Source organism: Chelon labrosus (genome assembly GCF_963514085.1).
Source record: "Chelon labrosus genome assembly, chromosome: 3".
NCBI lineage: Eukaryota > Metazoa > Chordata > Actinopteri > Mugiliformes > Mugilidae > Chelon > Chelon labrosus.
The window spans coordinates 17649768-17671287 of record NC_140339.1 but is presented as its reverse complement, the minus strand read 5'-3'; the positions used below and the strand labels follow the sequence as shown (position 1 = coordinate 17671287).

Sequence of the window (21520 nt, the reverse complement as noted above, 5' to 3'; positions counted from 1 at the left end):
ACTGTGTGTTTAAATATCTTAACAAAAATGATGTGTATTATTTTTATTTTCTTTCCAGGGTAACTTAGGTGTCTTGTATATGTTGAAGTATGAGTGTTCAAATGATAGGAAATCTGTAAAAAAAAAAATAATATTTTTTTTATATTTCCCAATTTCATTGATTTTTATTTTTATTTCCTCTCTTTAACTGTATAGCATGGCTATAATCCTATGCAATATGTATTCTTAAATAGATATATGGAGGGCAGTTTGTTTGACTCAGTGAAGCTTTAATATTGTGGGATCACTTGGAAGCTGGCCTAGCAAAATTCACTGCTGTAGCTGCATGACTCCTCTTTCAATACAATGTATCTGTGTGTGTTGCGGTGGAAACGGACCTGCATTAGGGTGGGAACAGAGGGACCAGAGTATATAGCCACGATCAAACATATGAGTGAGACCAATATTTTTTTTCTGAATAAAAAAGTTTAAAAAGGAATCCAGATTTGTTTTGTTTGTTTTTGCAAATAACCACACACTTTAATACCATTCACGGCAACCTCTTTGGGCCACACACCATAACGACTAATGCCTAACAACAGTGCAAATAACACCAGCAGCTCTGCAAAAAACACACCACCACCAACAGGCACTGCCTACACAAACTGTATGAGAGGAAAAAAAAAACAACACTGCACTTTCTGACCTTTCTGCCTTCAGTTGTTGTTAAGAATATTTACTCTTCAAGCAGCTTCCTCAGCTCCCCCTCCACCTTCTCTACAAATGCATAAAAGCTGGGATCGAGCAGACAGACACGCAGGACGGGCTCCAAGTCACCTTGTACCAAAGAAGTGTCATGATATATGTGCGGCAGAGTCAGAGCAGCCTCTCCTAAGAAGTGCTGTGGGAGGTCCAGAGAATATTTAAGTAAATTCAAAAAGGAGAAACTGATTTAGTAGCCTGTGTTAGCATCCATAATTTATGTAATTTCATTTAAGTACATTTAAATTAAAGCCACTGTACTCCTTAATTGCACAGTGGATGCTCGCGGTTAGTGGTTAGCCTTAGAGTGTCCTGCTGTTACTTTCTATCAGTCAATACCTGGGTGAGACGCTTGACGGACACAGATCCTTGGACAACCTCAGGCTCAACTCCTACAGCCTGTTCCTGACAAGTCTGCCGACACCGGATGACACACAAAAGAAGGGAAAAAAAAAAAAAAGATTTGACAAACACGACGTGACACCACAGGGTTAAGAGACCAATCAATGGCCTCATTACTAATTGAAAGATATCCACCTCTCAGAGCCCTTTCATCCTCACTGTGAACTCCTTCAGTGTGTCTGTTCGCTAAAGGTCAAAGGCAACCCTGTGGTGGAGTCCACTCCTTTCTCAGTCTATCGTGTTTCTACTGCTGTGACGCCCAGAGGAGCTGGCTATAGGTTTTTGCTCAAAATCCGTTTATTTATTTATTTATTTCATAACTATGGGCTCTGAGTGTTTTCAAGTTTGATAAGAAATAAAAGGCGACTCCTGCCACGATGAAGAACGTAATCACTGACCTACAGTAAGTTATTTATAGAACGTAACCTTATACACTTTGGGATGCTTTTTCATTTTCAGCTCTGGGATATTAATGCAACCACATTTTGATTGTTAAAAGCAATATTAAGAACTCATTTTCTACGTGGCTTTGGGGACAACACTTAAACTATTTTGCATAAATATTAACATTAATTATATTATTGCTCTCCTTACCTGCCGGTGCATGTGTGTTTGGGGTGGGGTGTACAGTACTCTAAAACATATCTTGCACTGGGAGTGGTTTATGTATATTCTAGTATATAGTGTATGTCATTGTACCACAGTGTAGCTGTAGTGTCACTCCTATGAGCAGGACAGTGCTGTCAATAGCACCATCTAGTGGGAACAACAGTGCCACTGTTGATGAAACTGACCACAGCACGTGACACAACTACTACTACTCTTAAAAAAGCTGTGACAAACCCTTATATAATTATAACCTATATTACTGCAGTTTATATTATGCTACCATACTTCTTAATTTAACTATAACCTGTACAATAAATTGTTACATATCAGATCATGCTCTAATTTAAACAAATCAAGATTAAAGCAGGAAGAAAAAAATATCTCCTTATTGTATAGCCACATACTAGACTCTCGCCATCAAGAAAACACCTTTGCCATAGGCCTATTTATGTGGATTTCTATGAGCGACATATTTAAACCCACAGATTTGAGCATCAGTTCTGGTTTTGGTATATAACTATTTACTGCAATGTAAAGTGGCCAACCTGTACCGCTGAGGCAGGGAGCTCGGCGGGGGGCTGATTCGGGTGCGGTGCGGCGTCATCCTGAGTGGTGACAGGCACGTACTTCATCAGTTTTTCCACGGCACTTGAACACTCGTTTATGGCCTCTGCCCTGGTGCTTCCATCAAACTGCATCCTCATCATGCGACTCTCTCCCTGCAGAAATCCACAAATACACTCAGTCTGAATCTGTCAATCTAGAGCGTGCCAACGAAAACACAATCTGTGCTTTGTATGCTTCCTTTGTGAAATCAGCGTGTCATTAAGAAAAAAAAAAGAGGCCTGCGCATACAAGGAGGCTTAAATGTTATGTTCAGAAGACTTAAGTGTGAGGCAGCCATTTGTCACAAAAAACACCAATACTTCAAATCTAGAAGATCATTATTTCTTTGCTTTCTTTTGTGGTGTAATGAATGTAACGCTTTATATCTCACAAATGAGTTATGTTATCAGAGTGGAGCCTGAGGTAAATACTGCCCATTTTGGGATTATAATGCATCATGACTCACCTTCACAATAAGCCGAAATATTAGGTTATCACATTTCTGGTGTACTTTAAGAGAGTCGGGGCCACAATGCAAAGGGACTGTATCCTGAGAAAAGACAAGAAAATAAGCATCTTTAGAAGCCAGGAAAAGAATAATTCCACTCGATACATTAACCTCTAGATAACAAAAATTAAATGAATATATATACATATAAATACCTAAATCCTACTTTTCTACCGCACTAAAAACAAAATAAATGTTAAAGATTGATCTCCATGTCTTCATTTGTAAAAATTACTGGATCATTATCACGTACAAAAGCCACTGTTAGAGTTTTATGAAGCCCATGGGTAAAAAAGTTACCCGAAACTGTCTGCAGGGGTCTCTATTCACTCAGTAACCCCAGAGCTTAAGTTCTGAGGCTTGGGATAAGCTAATTTACGCAAGCAAGTAAACAAACAACAAGCAAACAATAGATTAATAATGTGCAAACATATGTGTTTTGACCTATAACAATGTAGGTATATCAAGTAGTCTTTCCTTCAGACAATTACCAGGGAGTGGATGCTCTGCCGTACAATCATTTCATACATAATGAACATGCATAATATACAGTTTTTGAACTGATAGTCTGAGCAAGCTTATTGATTTAGCCAAGAACCGCCATGGTGGTTAGTACAAAATCTATGGTTGTTAAAAGAAAACATGCTGTAACTGTCGAGTTTTGTGTCCAACATTGCTTTGGGTGGCATATCCAAATTCATTACATACCAATTGGGAAAACACATGGATATCAAGTTTCATTAAAAGTATAATGGTTCAATGAGCATAATAAAACGATGCGAGTCATTTTCTACAGCTTTCACAGCCACAACCTCCAACCGAGCTGAATATACAAGGGAGATTTTAAACCTGAGATGTGAGACATTCATCGTTTGGGTTGCTCTGATGGCTTACGGTGGACCAACTGTTTGCTAAAACAGTTTGAACGGTAAGCTGTATTTTTCTTTAAATTGACACCATCTGTTTGATTTTCAGCGAGAATAAATACAAGATACAAATGAATTACAGATGGTTTTACTGTGCCGGGTGATTCGTGATTAGTTAGGACTATCCATATTTTGAGGCACACGCTAAAATGGTTCTACAGTGACCCCCTAATTCCCTCTAAAACAGTAAATAGCTTCAAATATGTCCAAAGACAATTGAAAAGTTTCTATCAGACCTTATCATAACCTATAGGCCTAAGCTCCCTGTATTGAAAGTTCCACAGCATGCACTGCACCAATCTATAATAGACCAGTCTATCATCCTCAGTGAAAGCTCTCTGCAGTCTGACCTGAATATCTGTCTGGCTCGGCAACCTGGCACAGGAAGATAGCTGTGTCTCCTGCCAGAACACCATTAATGAGACATTGAGTCGTCCCTCAAATTCCTGTTGTCTGCAGGGCAGATGTAACTATTGTCTGAATGCCGGACTTCACCAACATGTAATATGTCTCAAAATGTTAAGAATGCTTGAAATGGTTTTGAGTTTTTTTGTGCGGCTGAACCTGAGCATATTCTCAATAATCTCAATATTCTCAATAATCATCTATACGCAAGTAATTCTGAATAACATTTGGCATGACCCAAAACAATGCAGTCAAATCCCATCAGATTTGGGTAGGAATGTCAGGCTCCTCAGCAGAATATTTTATATGGCCTTCAATGAAACCCTTAACCCTTAGGACAAGAAAACCTGTATAATATTGTCAACGTCTGCTCCAAGATCCCCTGCACCCCAACAAATCACAATATAAACCACGCATATACGACAAAAGATAGATTCTGCTGTGGATTTCTATATTTGAATCACTACTGTAGTGACTCAGTGAAATCTATTCACAGTTTTAGAACAATCATATAGATAAAGATTAACCAAGAAAGGCATCATATCATTCCAGTTTTTGCAAATCTCCACAGTTCCCAGTACGTTTTACAATCGATTTTACAGATTACCTTTAAAGCTCTTCATGGCCATGTCCCAGACTATATCACAGACTTTTAGAACTATACAGGATGACGGGTACTTTAAGATTATCGGACAGAGGTCTACGGTCTGTTCAAGGGGCCTGGCTGAAAACAGAAGGTGACGGGGCGTTCCCAGTCAGGGCCCCACGGCCGTTGAATGATCTGCCTGAGGAAATCAGGTCAGCTGACTCTGTGATCATTTTTGGATCGTTGCTTAAAACATACTTTTACCTGAGAGTCTACCCTGTTTTTTTTACTTGAGTTTGAAGTGAGTTTTAATTGAGATTTTAAGTCTGATTGAGTTTTGTGTTGCTGTGAAGCACTTTTTTAATGTAGATTTGATTATTATACAGTATAGCAGGATCTGGAAAATAAGGCTTTATCTTCAGCTCTTGTGTGAAAGGGACAAACCCAAAAAAGACAACAACGAACTTAAGCTGTTTAACAGTCAGTCTAGCCACATAGTGTCCTAGTGTCCTTACCAAGCTTTCTTGTCCTTGCAGTACCAGCAAGTATCCAGATTCCACAATTGTGAGGACAATTTCAGGTTTGTTTTCCCTTGCCTCAAATATCTGGTAAAAATAAAGAAAATAAATTAAATAGTTTCATGACAATGGCCCTACGTATATAAACTGTACGGATGTTGAGTGTTTGGTGAAAATAATAATGGGTATTTTTTTACTGATTAAATGATCCTGTCTGAACAGCGTTAGAATTTTTTTAAAAGGCCATGTGCAGTTGATATCATATTCAAAAATGATTTAAAATGTTATTTTAAAAAGTGCACTGGATATGTTGATCATGAGTATCTGGAATAATGCGTGTTTGCTCTGCCTTGAACTGGATTTATCCTGAAATGAGAAAGTCTTATGGGTGATTGTACATGGTGTCCAAAAAAAAAAAGAAAAAAAAGTTTTCAATTTATGCACAATATTTCCCAAAATCAACATGTGGTATACCGTATAGGGTAAGTATATTTCAGTTTCATAGCCTCTCATCCCCTTCGCCACACTAAATTTACAGCTCCAGCTTGCCATCTAGAGTCTGATGCAGTGAATGAAAGACAAAGTCACAAGGATTTGTTTCCCGATTTGGTGCAGCACTCAGCTCTTTAAAATATCTTCCCATCTCACGGCCCTCTAATTCAAAACGCAACACAATTTCATGGTAAGAAGCTGAATTACACACTGAGGAAACTGTGTGTGACATTAGCAGGCAATATAAACATCCACACAGTAACCACCAAATTGTTGTTCCACATGTTAATCTGGCAAAGAATAAAAGCCATATCATTATAACGCAGTAAAAAAAATATAGATTTACTTTTCCACTGTCCTGGAACATTATATTTTTACAATTTGAAGAACAGTGTTGTCTTTTTAATCAGTTGTCTTAACAAACATGAGTTTCTCATCATACTGTACTCTCGTGTAATATTATCAAACATTACCAAGGCACATGGAGACTTTCTATGAATGGTATCGCATTCATTTTACAATTTTATTTAAGCTATTTGCGAGATGTTTTGCTGTTGATGATACTTCACATGATATTTCACATTATTTTGATTGAGCTACTGTTAAATTGTCAGCCTATTCCTGGAGATTTGTTTTTGTGTCTTGAAGCGCACGCGACTGTTATGATTTTCCTGTCAGCTGGCATGTGAGCGCCAGAACTGAATTTAAAGCAGGCCTGGGAATCACTGCAAAACTGAGAAAACACTCAAACAATGGTCTTATCAGTCAACATAACAACAGATAAAAACAGTTTTTGACAGATTCCCAAATGAGAGCAGTAAGTAAAACCCGTATTCCACATATTAAAATCACAGTTAATCGCCTCATCCTGAATAATAAACTAAAACCAACTTCAGCTGACTTTTATACTCAGCCACAGGTAGCAAACCTAAGGTGCTATAACCTGAAACTTCTTTATGATGGAAAATGTGGTTGTGTGTGACAGTGAACGTATAGATTTCTAATAATTAAAGTCATAAATACATTTTCTTCTAAAACAGTGTACAGTTTTACTAGGAATGCCCTAGTTATCCAAATTCAGTCTCACTGCTTTGGGCATAAAACAAGCAATAAATCAACAACAGTAGACAACGATGTAGACATACTTTAGAGCAAAATTAAAATGATTACAAATGCATATTTAAAACAGTTGAAAGTAAAACGACTGCATCTAAAGTTGTTAAACACCCTCGTAGGGTTATTTGAGGGGTCTTACAATGGAATGGCCCGCCTTTATGATCAACAAACGGGGTGCGCCACCTAGCTAGCTAGTAAGCTAGCAAGTTCGTAACAAGTAAAAACTACACTAACATTATAGGAAGTGTTTTAATTCGCGCGTAAGCACACAGCTACGGCATAATGAGCCGACACATCTGAAATTACAGTAGCTGTTAGCCAGAAAAGTGTCCTTAGTTAGAAGCTAAATTCAGCTAGGGTACCTTAACAATAGCATAGTTTCGCTTGCTAGCTAGCTAGCTAGCATAGCTCCGAAATAAACGCCAGTCACCTTCCAAGGATTTGTCCCTGTCTCTCTGGAGGCTGGGATGAAACGTCCGTAGCGTTTCAGTCTCCATGTCTGACTGGTGGCCATTTTCAGTAGACAAGTTTTTTTTTTTGTTGCTATTTCCCAAGCTAGCTTCAACTTCCAAGACTGGACGAGCAGACGAGCTTATCTGTCTATTGCCACAAGGTGAGCGCCCTGTTTTAGTTTTGACAGATACATATTTAGCCCGCGATAGGTAGGTAGGTAGTAGGTAGGTAGGTAGATAGGTAGATAGATAGATAGGAAACCACAATATCAAATAAGGCTATGACTATACAGGTTAATAGCTTTCAGTAATGTAATGCTCCTGTATAATGTGTATTGCAACACAATATATTGTATATAACTGCAAGGGACTGCTTTGAAACTTCACATAAGAAAATAAAAGTTCAGCTTCATTTCCACACATAATAACTCCTGGTACTAAATGAGAGGAAGATTGTAAGCCCCGGTTTGTGTTTGACGATGGCCTTTGGTCCAAGATCCCAATGGCCTGTTTGATTAGTGTAGCCAGTTGCCTCTGATGGTTTCCAGTCGGAAAGCTGTTCAAAAATCTCCCAAAAAAACACACAAATATTAGACTGATATTTAGTATGGTACTTTGACCACCCCAAATTACGTTCAAATTTCATTCACTCACCTAAATCTATTTTACCTGCAAAATATACAACCATGCAACACTGTCCTTGACCACCCTCTGACCTGGTATGTCTCTTTGACCCCTCCCCAGCTGATGTTGCTTTTGTTGAGTTTCCTTCCATGTTATCCATTTCTATGATTTAGTCCTACCAACAACAGTCTTTAGGTCTGAGGTTGTTTGTGGGGTTGAGTGCTGACTTATTTTGCTCTTAAGACTCTGGTGAGCTGTTCCTGTGTTGCTAATTATAATGGTGGATAATTAATGGCTGCACTCCACGTAGGTGTATGAATTCTAGGGATCTGGTGTTGCGAATGCAGGCTAAATTACATTATTCACATGGATACATCCTCTGAAGCTGGGATTACGTTTTTTCCGGGCTATGTACGTGTAGGCGAACGTGGCCGTTTGTGTTTAGAACTCGCCTACCAAAAGCAGTCAGTGAGTCAACTTGTTTCATCACATTGCTGAGATTTGAGGTGTGCACATCAAACCCTCTGCAAGCCTTTATGACCCGCAGTTACACACAATGCCCTTCTCTGAAGAGATTTTCAGAGAAGCTTAATTCCTCTTAGTTCAATTATTCCTGCTGTCAATAAAATAACCACTGTTATCAGCAAGGTCACACAGGACACGCTACCTTGACGTTAAAGCACAGAGCAACCATAACCACATTACATGACTACACAGTCTTTGTATGGAGCCCTTAGACTTTTTTGTGACCAACATACCAAATGTTGGACTATTCTGCACATAAAAGACTTGTGCTCTGTGGTGAATAAACTATTTAAAGGTGATGCTGTTTCTAAATCACATCCGACCAAGTTTGTCACTTAAATTCTGCAATATATCATATACACCGATAGGAATATACAGTATCTCCTTTAAGCCAATACAAGAGATACCTGTAGTTCCAATGCCTCACTCAGTGCAGTTCGCTAGAGAACATTCAGTCTGATGTCGCTTTTGTAGTTCTTTCTTGACAGATCCAGCTAACCCGACTGAACAGAGAGGTACAGCACTTGTACTACAGATATTCCATCTAATTTGTTAAGAAATCTTATACACAGAAGTCCTGTATTTAAGCAATCCATGCTGACGATTCAAAAGTTGAAGTTTGTGCCATGGGTTTATTGTGTGAAGCATTTCTGGCATAGTACACAATACTGTATTAAGTGTTTCTTTCTTTTGTAACATCATTGCAAACGCAGTCTTCTCACTCTTTGCCTCAAAAGCATGGGCGATTTACTCCTTTGGATGGTCAGAAAACTCACTACCAAATGGGTAAAGAATGGGATTTTTTGATATTGCATACAACCACAGCCATAAGATAGCTTTCAGTGGTTGTCACTGTTGTTGACATTTTGGCCTCAAGTTTCTGAATATAGTCCAATCAAGTCGTGTTCCATGGAGTTCTGCTGGCAAGGGCCTTTTACACCATTTAAGTCTGAATGCAAATACACGATAGATCTAATTTGTATTTTTCCAGTTGCAGACACTGCAGTGCAATCTGAATAGGTTTCAGCAGGGCGTGCATTAACTTGCTTTGCTGTCTGTGTGCTGTCTTTTTCTAGCTCGCTGGGACAGACAGTTATCTTGTGGACATGCCTGATTTCAGTGGGAAGGTCTTTGATTGTTTGCTGCTTTGAAAGAGGGAAAAGCACATTTTCAATACACAGTAAGTGAATAAGGTTATTTAAAATAGTTATGAGAAAAAGAGTTATGGGATAATACAATTAGGGCAATGGTTGGATTGTGAATGTTTTAATTTATTGCTCATTATCTACCTCAGTAAACTGCTCTTTAAGCCGGGATTTTTGCACCTAAAATGAAATGTGATGCCCTGAATCAGATGATTGTGAGAGGTCAAATAATTTTCATTTCTAAAACAATAAATGCCAACAGATCTGTTAATGATCGCTGCGGGAGGTCTATTCATTGTTGTGTCAAACCCATTACAGACATTGGCACGGTCTCCTTGTAGTTGTCCACAAATACTGAATAGTTTGTACATTAAGGAGAAATCTTTGTGTTATGTTTCCATCTAGTGGCTACTGGAGGTATTGCTACCTGAACCTACCTGGGTTAACTTCGCTCATATCTACACGCCATCGCTACACAAATAGATGGATTTGGCAGGGTCCACCCAAAGAGCAATTTACAGGATTTTGTGGCATCTTGCGGTTACAGACTGTAACCAAGTGAACATACCTCCCTTTCCAGACATATAGTGGAACATGAGGTCAAGGTAAAAATACGCGATAGGTCCTCTCTAGAGTCAGTGTATGGTTTGTCTGTTCTGGGTACAACATTGCGGATTCCATGGAAGAGAACCTGTGTAGATATGAAAAACTCAGTCTAAGCTAACAAAGTGCTGCTGTGTTTGCTGAGCAGGACATAAACTTGTGAGTTCTCTCTGGTGGCAAAACGTTAACAGTATCACTGTTTCTACATTACCGAAGAAATATAGTTTTAATTTGTCATTTCCATTATATAGACACATTAACTCAGAGGCTCTCTGTGTAGTTTTTAACAGCTTCAAACTATCTTTTGCTGACTCACCATGGGATACTTTCCATTTATTTCTCTCTCTTGCTTATTCTCTTGAAATCTTGCCAGTAAAAGGTTTGTTAATAAAACTCCAGAAATGGGCTCCTGAGAATATGTTTGGTAAATTAAATGAAACAACTGGGAGGACTTTCATCGAGTGCACTTGTGGCTCATAATCACTCAAAATGACATTACACATATCCAGCACAGTGAAAAGTAAATTAATTTACTTGTTTTACTTTTTTACGTTATCAAAATACGTTCAGAATTATATTTGTTTTCAACACCTCAGACATTGCATCCGCATAAAGGGCTGCATTAGTCACTGTAATTACAAAAGTTAGTCAAATAATTCTGACCTACTTGTGAAACCTGCTGGCGATCGATGTAAACTTCACATTTAGTTGTCACTTCCCTTTTCAGTTGAATTACTTAAATTGCAATACACATCGCACATTAGTTCTTGCATCATTTTTGATCAAATGAGCCTTTCCTGGTGTTTTAGGCGTGTGTAGGAACAAGCAGTAAGCAGCATTGCTAAAACTACATGGATGAATTTTCCTTCAGCATGTACAGGATCTGATTGTAGTGAAAGTGTCATCCTCCTTCTCTGATAATTAAGACAAATGCACCATTCACAACAAAAGTACTGCTCATATTAGAGTTGGCTATAGGGAAACAATGTGATTAGATACTGGAAAACAAGTGAAGGGAAATATTTGCATTTACTCTTCAAATCATTTGCCTTAATTGCTCCATGTTTTCTTTTTGTTGTTATCGATCTATTTAAAAATGCAAAAATACATTCATTTAAACTGTGGACTAAGTGGTTGACTAAGCTCAGACAATTTTATAAATAGCTTGACAAATAGATTGTTTTAGAATGTATATGTGCATTTATTTGTCATTTGAGAAGCCTGTCACATGCTAACAACTTTTAAATGTTTCCATAACGGCTCCTTTGTCCCTCAGATTCATTCATTCATTTTGAACATGGAGTCAAAAATATGCTATCACCAGAACAGTAAAAAATGCTTCCTAAAGGAAATTTACTTTCAACTTTGTTTTTGATCATTATCAAAATAACTTCCAAATTATATTTGTCTTAACACCTTAGACAGTGCATCTTTGTTGTATTCAATGCTGTATTATTCACTACCATTACAAGAGTCAAAGAAGTTACAAATTCTGAGCTTATTGTGAAACTGACTGGTGAAGATCAATCTAAAATTTTAGTGCTGCTTATCTTTACAAGAGAGCCATTTAAATTGACACAGATAGTAGATATCACATATGAATAGTGACATTGGACTTGTTAGAATCACTTTCATTATGATGTTTTTACCAAGCGGCTTTTCGAGATATTTGATAAAAAATGAGCATTTCCTGATGCTCTAGAAACAAGTAGCAGGCTGTATTTTTAAAACTAAATGGATGCATTTTCATCTCAGTTGAGCTGAACACAAGAAAGTAAATGATCAGCTCACAGTGACACCTCCTTATTCTGGAATTATGAATGAATGACAAACCACAGACGTGCCATTCACAACGAAGGTTAGATTCGCCTATAGTTGGGTCATATGATTAGATAAAGCACTGACAAGCGAAAGAACATACACGCAAACGGGATTTACTATTCAAATCATTTGCCTCAGTTGTTCTAGTCACACGACACCGTTGCTTTCCTTTGGTTATTATCCTAAAATGTATTAATTTAAACCCTATAGACAAAGCGATTTCAGATCAGGTCAAACATTTCATAAACAACTGGACAAATAACATCGTTTGAGAATGTATACGTGTATTAACCATTGTCATTTGAGAATCCCGTACAATTTGTATTTGCCAAATTATAAACGGACGTATTGTTGGTTCAGCTGTATTTGTGTGCGCAAATTACGCATTAGATCAGTCCGATGATAGGGACAGCTGCTTGTTTTCTCCAAGTGAAGCCCACGTCGGGATTTAACAATGGGCCAGCGTTGCTACCTGTAGCCTTAACTTAAGAAAACGGGAGGGCATTTTAAGAATGGGAAGAGCATTCCCCTTTAAACAAGGTGGGCTGAGCTTATTTGCAGTTCTCGCTCCTATGGCAACCCAATAGATCAGCATCATGAATATTCACAATTCACCAAAACGCACCCCGACTATGGATCAGTGATGTCAGCGGTGCCTGGAATGCTCTACTGTATTTCTGCGTGATTGTGTCGCGTTATTTCGCGGAAGCTGGCAAGGTGTCTGGTGAAAAGAGCATCCTCCGTCGTGTGTGACCTTTCCCTGGTCTCCACATCACCGTCCGTCGGCACGTCTCTCACATGTCACGCAAAGGTGACTTTCAAGCAGTTTTTTCCACTTTTGCGCACAATGTCTGAGCGGCACAAAGATGCACATAGGGGACGCGGTGGCCAAGCGGACCGCCCAGGCTGTGCGTGAGGACACATGCAGACTGTCAGGTAGTCTAATTATGAAAAAGAGTCTCTCTCCTCAGTTTCAGCGGAGCCACGGCGGTCCATGTCATGTGTAGCAGGCTTTCAGGGATTCAGATTAGCTCCAGACTGATCGCTCTCACCAACAGATAGGGAGCGCGGTGCTGGTGGCAACAATCGCAACATTACAAGCCCAACAATCTGGATACATTTCATTTTCTCCGCCGCGTCTCAATGTCATAATGGACAGGCTGCACTCCTCCATGCGTAAAAGGCTCTACAGTTTGCCACAGCACATTGGACAGAAAGCATCCATAATGGGCGAAGGAGAAGACGCAGACAAGGACACCCGGAGGAAGAGTATTAGGATGAAGCCTCTACCGTCACCGTCGCCGACCTCTGGAGGAAGCTGCAAAGGCATCGGCGAGACCAAAAGTGGGGAGTCTGTGATCATGGAGACGGACATAGGGAGACCCATGAAGACCAGTTCGAACGGAGATTGCCGGAGGTTTCGAGGCAGCCTCTCGTCCATCACAAGTCGGCATGTGCACGACTCGGACTCGGCGGAGGAGAGGCGCCTCATCACCGAGGGGGATGTCACCCCGAGCGAGGAGAGCCCCCCTGGAGCCATCGGCGACGGGCAACCGGATCAAGGTGCGCAGGGGGCCAGCGGCGGCAGTGGCGCCCAGAACGATTCTCCAGACCAGCAGTCGGGGTTTATAAAGTTGGATGGCATTGATCAGATTCTGCCGGACGACGAGAGATTATATCAGGCTGGGTTCATACACAGGCAGCTGGGAGCAATGCTTCAGCCGGGGGTCAACAAGTTTTCCCTGAGGATGTTTGGAAGTGAGAAGGCGGTTGAGAGGGAACAAGAGCGGGTTAAATCCGCCGGATTTTGGATAATTCACCCCTACAGTGATTTCAGGTAAATTTAGACACCTCACACATGCTCCCCTGTAAACAACAAAGCTTTAGAGTGGAGCCTCACATTAAGGTAGAGGCCTAGATATTTTTAGGGCATTCATCAGGAGAATCCATTCACTGTTTTAATAAGTTGCGTCCCACCTCCATCACTCACCTCACTCCTCCCTGGTGAAAGATAATATTTTACAAAGTTGAGAATATTTTTTAATGTCCTATAAAAATACAATTTACCAGTTATCTTATAGATTATCAAGGGGTTTCCAATGCAGTAACACAGCAGAGGAATTATATTCATTAGTTTCAGTGTATGCACATGTTACTCAAGAGGCCCGTATAGTGTTGTTATGGAAAGACACACAGATGACACAATATTTGCTAATTGGGGCTCTGTACCCACGACTATGTAGTAGATGCTGTCCAAATGGATACATAATTGAATCTTTTCAGACGGTTTCTTCTTCCCGTTTTGAGAAAATCTGTTTGCAGGCGACTGATAAGAGTGAACGACGAGGCCTTCGCTTCACATAAGCCCCAGCAAGCTTACATATTGATTTTCTCCTCTCCTATACATAATATTTTAAAAAGCAACAGGATTACATCAATTTAATTAAATTCAATTTGATTAATGGATCAAGAGCAATTCTGAAATGACCATCATGTCTGCATTATATATAGCGTTGCGTATTCCAGTGGCGAACTGCAGCAGCAGACCTGAACGGAGAAAGTCAGAGAAAGCACTCTTTTGTTGGCCTGAAGATTCCTCTCTGTTGTTAGTGCCCTTGAGTTTGTTATTGGCCGTTTGCCTCAGATTCATGGCCACATGGAGTCTCCTAACTGATAAAAAAGACTGTAAGATCCTTCATCCTTGCTTTGTCCTGTGCTCGTCACACAGTGCTTTTAATCGGAAGTAGATACTGTATGTGTACGCCAGGGGTCGCGTTACCCGAATATTTTCCGTCATTGACCGTTTTTTTAAAACTGTGACGGAAAAATCTGAAGGCCATCTGTCATTTTGACAGATTGCAATTCATACCCCTGACCAGTTGGTGGTGAGTGACATTATTAATTGGCTCTTGTCTCTAATCGCAGTTTGCATTCCAAACATCGCTGAACTTTTATCAGTGCACAATTTCCTGGTACACCGATTACACTGATGCACATGTCTACGTCTATGCAGCTCATGGCTACCAAAATGGAGGAATCGGATGAAAGCAAGTTGCTAGGACTGATGAGTTTTTGTGCAAAATAAAAGAGTCTGCATACCACCGAAGCACTTCAACCCTACGGTACCATCTAAGAGCTGTTAGTGCTAGCAGTTCGGGTCCGAGTATGGACAAGCCCAAACCTGTTTTTTCCTACCCTTTAAAGTCAGTACTGTCAATACTGAAAGAGTACTTAAAGTTAATGAAATTTTAATGAAAATTAAATGCTACTGAACTGCATTATTATCATGTTAAAAAATTAAAGTGACGGGTAAAAATAGATTATGACGGGATTTTTATGACCCTGTCAGTCAAAACGACAGACAACGAAAAAGTCTAGTGCAACCTGGTGTACGCTGCCTTTATATACAGTATTTCTCTATTATTGTTATGGTATGGGCCCCTTACAATGATTTTTAAGATGCTTCGCTGAACCTATCCAGTCAAGTAAATTTTGAAAAATATCAATTCAAAGCTGGTTTTGCTAGTAGGTAATGAACCTTAGCTTTTTTAATTAAATCATTTATTTTAATAATTCAGGCAAAGCTATATCATTACAAGCTGTGTGAACGCTGGCATTTAGTTCACCAGTGTGTCTACTACACATCATATAAATCATGTAGACATCATTCAGACACTGGAGTTGCTGTAAAAGGATAAAAAAGGCTGTCTTTGTCAAGCCCGCCTTACGTGTTCGACTGGGATGGTGTAATGGCATGTGACTGTAGAAACGTAGCATCAGAAGTGCGTTCAAGGTGTCTGACCTCGATGCATCTATGTGAAATTGTTGGATGTTTTCTGGTGAATTATATTTTGGCCGATTTACTCAGTCATGTCTCTAAAGCTGCTGTGAAAAGTTTTTTTTAATCAACTTGAGCGTGTGTGAGTGAGCGGTAGAAATATACAACAAGGAAGAAATGTCAGCCAACCTTTACATTTTAATCAGGTCAAACCTGACCCTCTGAATCTGCTCTATTGCTTCATGTTTCCAGTTTCTGATTAGTTTATTCTGGATCTGACTGCATACAGTATTTTGCCAGTGTCTCCTCAGTAGAAATCTTGAAAGCAGCACAAGCCTCTCAAGCCTAAGAGATCTCTTTGGTTCTGTATGTATTAGACAGTTTGCCATTTTCGTTATGCTCCTCCCAGTTGGTTGTGTTTCCTCTGTCCCCCTCTGCTCTCTTACTCACTGTGTTAAATGTCATGAGGAAGGGTGATTTGGGGCTTGGGGAGACTGTCCTGATAGTGAAAGGTCAGAGATTTGGCACTGGCCATCGGATCTTAAGTGTCTTTGAGCAAGACACTGAAACAGGCACTCTGCTCCACGCTGCACTCAGAGAAACAGATGCATGTGTGACTCTCAGCGACCCGTACCAACATAAATAGATTTATAAAATGAAGTTGCCTCCCACTTGTTTGCTGTCTGAGGGTAGGGATCGTATATTACCGTAATTAAACATTTTGGCGATCTGAGAGCACTTAGCTTGTGGTCCGAGCACTCGACGCTATGATTTTGTAATCGCTCAACTCTACAATTAAAACCACAGATGTGGCACTCAATCGGGAGAGCAAAACACTGAGCCCGGGCTTCTGTGAACTCTGCGTGGGGCATCGCAGATTTCTCTTTTACTAATATTAAAACACAAATACTTTCAATTGAATATGATTTAAGCAAATGAAAAACTAATGACCTCACTGAGGAAAATCAATGTCCATGGAACCAGTTATCATTATTAACATGTCTCAGATAATATGTGAAACCTATTTTCCTATCTGGAAAGAAATAGTACACCATGTTATTGAGTTAATGCAGCTTATTACGATGATTTATTTTTTTTAAGCAAAGGGGGAACATGATATTCCTACATCCTCCAAAATCAGGATCAGGGACACAGGACAAGACGACTGTAATTAAAGTGCACAAGGGAATGAGCAGGACCCTTTAATGGGCCCCCGAGAAAAGACGGGTCCCTGTGACTAAAAGTTTTATTCCCATGTCCGCATCAAAGCTTTGGCACCATAAACTCAAATTAGAGTGTCACAAGGAATCACACAGTCATCACTGCGCCGGAATTCAGCAAAATCTCCTCTTGTCAAGTTTTGTATAACGCTAAGAAGCAGGGGAGGGGCAATATCTTGCATGGGGAAAAGGCAGATTAAAAATGGCATCATAATCCAATCTACTGCCTCGTTTCCAGATCCGAAGCTGAACAGCCTCCTTCGATTCTCAACAAGCCTCTCTCAGTGAGCAGATGTGGTCAGTTAACCAGAATCTACAAACCACCCCAAAAAAACAAGCAAGCACAAAACAGTTTGCCTCACTGATGTGGATTCTTTACACAATTATGTTTGTCCCGAAACACCAGATGACCATCAAATATCTGGAGGGGCTTTGATAGGACTGTCGACCAGTTTATGCTAAGATTACAGCCTCTTCTGCTCCGTTTCACCGTGTATGCTTTTGATGGGTATCTGCTCTGCAAGTTTACCTCCCTCAGTCATGACAATGAGACTTTATTTAAAAGCTCTTGTGTCGAGACTTATCAATGCCGCATGTACTTGGGCATAAATGGAGACTGATAAAATGCGTATAAATAGAATATTGCACCGCTTGATTGGCAGAATGATTGTCTCCTCAAGAATGGATCCACTATCTTTATATCGTGAAAACCAGGTGATTATTATTTTCTTACCTGTTTGCATGAAGCCCTTTGAGTGGATTCTGTCAATGCAACCGCATTGTGCACAGTTTTCGACAAATGATGAGGCGAATATTAGGATGCAGCCTTGTGATCGTGAAGAGCCTTTTAATTATCTTGTGATTCAGGGCCCAGAGGACACATCTGTTGGAAAGTCTTCCACATTTCCCTGGAGAGATGGAAAAGGAGATGTCGCACATTTAAAAAAAAAAAATTTATTTATTTTACAGTGAAGGCTCTATTAAGCTTTAGAACTGTGTTGCCAACGCTATCAGAGAGGGGGGTCGGCTGTCCTGCAGTTTCTGTCAATCATTAAAATCCCCTTGCAACAGTCAGGCGTATCCTTCCATCCCCTCCCTAAAGTCCACTTTTGCAACAGCCTTTTATTCCTCCTGCGCATCCAGTTCTGTTTCCCAAAAGACACTTATCGAGACAGTGGCAAAAATAAATCCTCTGAACAGACGTCTTACAATTTTGCTGCTTTTTCTTTTAGTTTTTTTTTTTCTTTTTTTGCAGAGAATACATTAAAGAAAAGTAGAGCAGAATCATTCACCAACGTGCATTTTAATGCTATGATCTAGTTAAAGAGGAGGTCACTTTTAGGCAAACTGTTGACTAAATGAATGTGTCCCAGAACTCATCTTGGTGTCCGCTATCTGTTTAACCAGTTTCTGATTTGTTCACCATTCCATGATATGAAAATAATCGAATTTTATTTTAAAAACTGCATCTTAGCTTTATAGCTCTCATCAAGCATTAGCGGTCACTAGCAGCTACGGGTTTCTAATTGAAACAGTACGCCAACTGTACCGGCGTGCGCTTGCATGTGTATCAGTATGCATTGTGTTCATGAGCGTATTGGATCAGATTAAATAACAGCATTCTCCATTTCAGTCTGGTTGATTACGGTTGATTTGAGAGTACGTTTTGCTATTGATTTGTTTGGGCCTCTGGGGGCCTCCTGCTTTTCATGGCTGAATTTATCGAAAAATGAGATGTAGCGACATACATGGTTGGAACAAGGGTGATTCCCCCTTCTTGTGGCGATGGCAGGAGTCGTAGTCTGGGTGAGAGTTACACGGAGGTCAAGGACAGGCAGTAGAGCAATGTAAAGCCTCCTTATTTAGAGCCTTTTTCACAGTTTTTCAGATCAAAATGTTTTACCAAAAAATGCACAAAATGAGTTCAGAGTGCTAGGACGTTCCCTCTTCTTGTCTTACAGTGCTAATCTACGTAGGCAGGTAGGGTCAGGCTGCTTGAAACTACACCGGGTGGATGACACTCTTTTCCTTTCAGTCTCCATTAAATAATTCCTTCTTTAATGTAGTGAGGGTAAAACATGGGGATTATAGATGGTTCTGGCTGGGCCTGAAAGTGGGGTAATCAAAATAGGCTGCTGTGCTCATCCACCAATGTTAGGAGCTAAGAGATTATTACAGCACAATTTATTTAATGGAGGCAGCCCAGGGAGGAGGATGTGCGTGGCCACTGGGTGGAAGGTTGCCTGTCATAGTGGCAGAATGATTGAAAGGTACCACGCGACCTCACCAGGCACAGTCGTGTGGGAGAAATGTGAAATCTGGACACGTGATCGCAACTGTAAAAAGAACAGCATTTCAGTGATTTATTTATTTATTTATTTATTTTTGTCAGTTAATTCAGCTTTATGTATCAGGCAGAGAGCTGAGTTTAACCTTGGCTGAAAGTGATGGTAATCTCGAGGTGAGATTATATTGATTGATTCGACATCATATACATTTTGAAAATGGGAAAGCCTGCTGGAAGCATTTTCCGTTAAGTGCCGCACGTCACCCAGCTGGTGTGCTCTATGTGTTTTGGTCACCTGACAAATGTGATGGTGCGTGTCCTTCCCGCTCCGCCGTCCTCTGCATTGCAACATCAATTTATAATCTCTCCAGGTGGATACATAACGCTAGTCAGCCAGGACCCATTCTCGAGTTTCTCCACTTTTAACACAACACTTTTCACTAGCGTATTTATTTTTGTAGCCAGTGGACTGTTGTGATTGCTGTCCCACTGACCGGAGGTAAACATGCCAGTTTAACATTTCAGGATGGTTGATGGAGAAAACATGTATTTATGCATTTTTTACCAGTTCATAGTCAAGTCACATTTCAAGTGTCTTGAGCCTGACCAAAACCTCAGCAGAGCTTTCTGGATTCCTGTTGACAAATTCAGCTTCTGCCTTCATTTTACCACCTCATCTTTTGGAAAATAATACCCGCTGGATAGTGTGAGTGTCTGCTTTATCCATTCAATTGTCAGTTATCCCTTGTTGACTTCACCCACCCCTTGGATCATGGTGGGAGTAGAGAGGGAGCGGAAGCAGCATTTGTCATCCTTGTGACAGGTAACCTATGAACTGTGTAATACAGGCTGCAACTCGCAGTTAGGGAAGTGATTGTAACTCTGAGTTTGACAGTTATGGCTTACTGCAGGCTTCGTTCTTGGGGCTGTGCCACAGTGAGAATTATTCCCCAGCCGAGCAGCGGCGGTCATAAATCTCGTTTTACACATTTAGTTTAATTCCAAACCGACATGTGATCAAAAAGGTGATCAACATCAACACACGCCATATACAGAAGATGTAATCTTCCGGTGATACCCAAGAGGGCATTATTTGACTTTGATTACGGTCACTGGAGTGATTCAGCCTCCTGCACAATCTCCTCACTGATAACTGCTTTTGTTTTTACTAACAAATGAATGAACAATTTACTGAACATAAAAAAATATATATATATTTTATGGTAACTGTCAGCATGTTCAGAATAAATTATGCTTAGATCAAAATATTTCCTCTTTCACTTATTTCTGATGCCTCTGGTTGAAAAACTGTGTGCAGCCACTTTTCTTGCTTTGTCCTTGTCTGTTCAAGATCCTTGTTGCTGGGATTTAATTTTAACAATGTGAACAAATCAAATCAGCCCATCCTTTTGCTCCCAGTGCAAGTTAAATACATGTTTGTATTAATCCTTTGGTTGGCCGTGCTCAGAGGCTGATTTCATGCACGTTTTTTTAAAGTATTCTAACTAAAACGTGACTTTCCTCGTGTTGACCTCTGTATGCATGTTGCAGCCCGGATCTACTCATTCCCCCCTCGCAGAGATTCTGCTATATCTAGAACATACTGGTTGACCTTTTCAGACCTGCCAGTGTCCCAGGTGGATTCTCAAACCCCTTGTCTTTCTGAAATTGGATTGCTTTTTTCCTATCAGCCTAGATAGGAAATGGCCAAGATGTGAAACTGCCACCAATACCCTGCTCCAGGGGTTGGACACAATATGAGAAACGTCATATTAGACAGCATTCAAATTCAATGTACGACATTAACCATTACAAAGTCACACACGGGCAATTTCTATTAAGTTCAGAGCCAATTAGCAGAATGTGCCAGTAACAATAGGTTTTAGGCTAATCAGGTGTATGACCATAGGCGCTTCTGACAGCTCTCTGAAGTCAACTACCCATTGGGGAGCTCCACTGAGGACAACATTAAGAACTTCAAGGGCTTTTTTAAAAAAAATATTTCCACCACCTATAAGTTCTATAATCAGTCTGCAGTCCCTGCACTGCGGACACACACATTGACCAACTGTGGCAGGAACTATGAAAAGGTTCCTATGGTTCAAAAGCACCTCATGTAGCATAGCTGTTACAGTTACATTGGGCCAAGACTGTCA

At 40.1% G+C, this 21520-nt stretch overlaps 2 protein-coding genes across 2 annotated transcripts in view; one reads left to right on the top strand and one right to left on the bottom strand.

The window, feature by feature from the left end:
- Window positions 1-523: 523 nt before the first annotated feature.
- rec114 (REC114 meiotic recombination protein) lies at window positions 524-7573 on the bottom strand. Its single transcript, XM_084541580.1, has 6 exons — window positions 7340-7573; window positions 5299-5388; window positions 2825-2908; window positions 2298-2471; window positions 1081-1155; window positions 524-880 (listed from the first exon to the last, which is right to left on the bottom strand). The coding sequence occupies exons 1-6, from the start codon at window positions 7421-7423 to the stop codon at window positions 716-718; spliced, it is 672 nt and encodes a 223-aa protein (XP_084397706.1). The 5' UTR covers window positions 7424-7573; the 3' UTR covers window positions 524-715.
- A 4715-nt stretch (window positions 7574-12288) lies between these two features.
- The window catches only part of hcn4 (hyperpolarization activated cyclic nucleotide-gated potassium channel 4), an 83680-nt gene continuing 74448 nt past the window's right edge, over window positions 12289-21520 (top strand). The window contains exon 1 of the mRNA XM_084575026.1: window positions 12289-13916. Within this exon, the coding sequence (XP_084431152.1) occupies window positions 13231-13916 (686 nt within the window). The 5' untranslated portion in view covers window positions 12289-13230. The remainder of the gene's footprint in view (window positions 13917-21520) is intronic.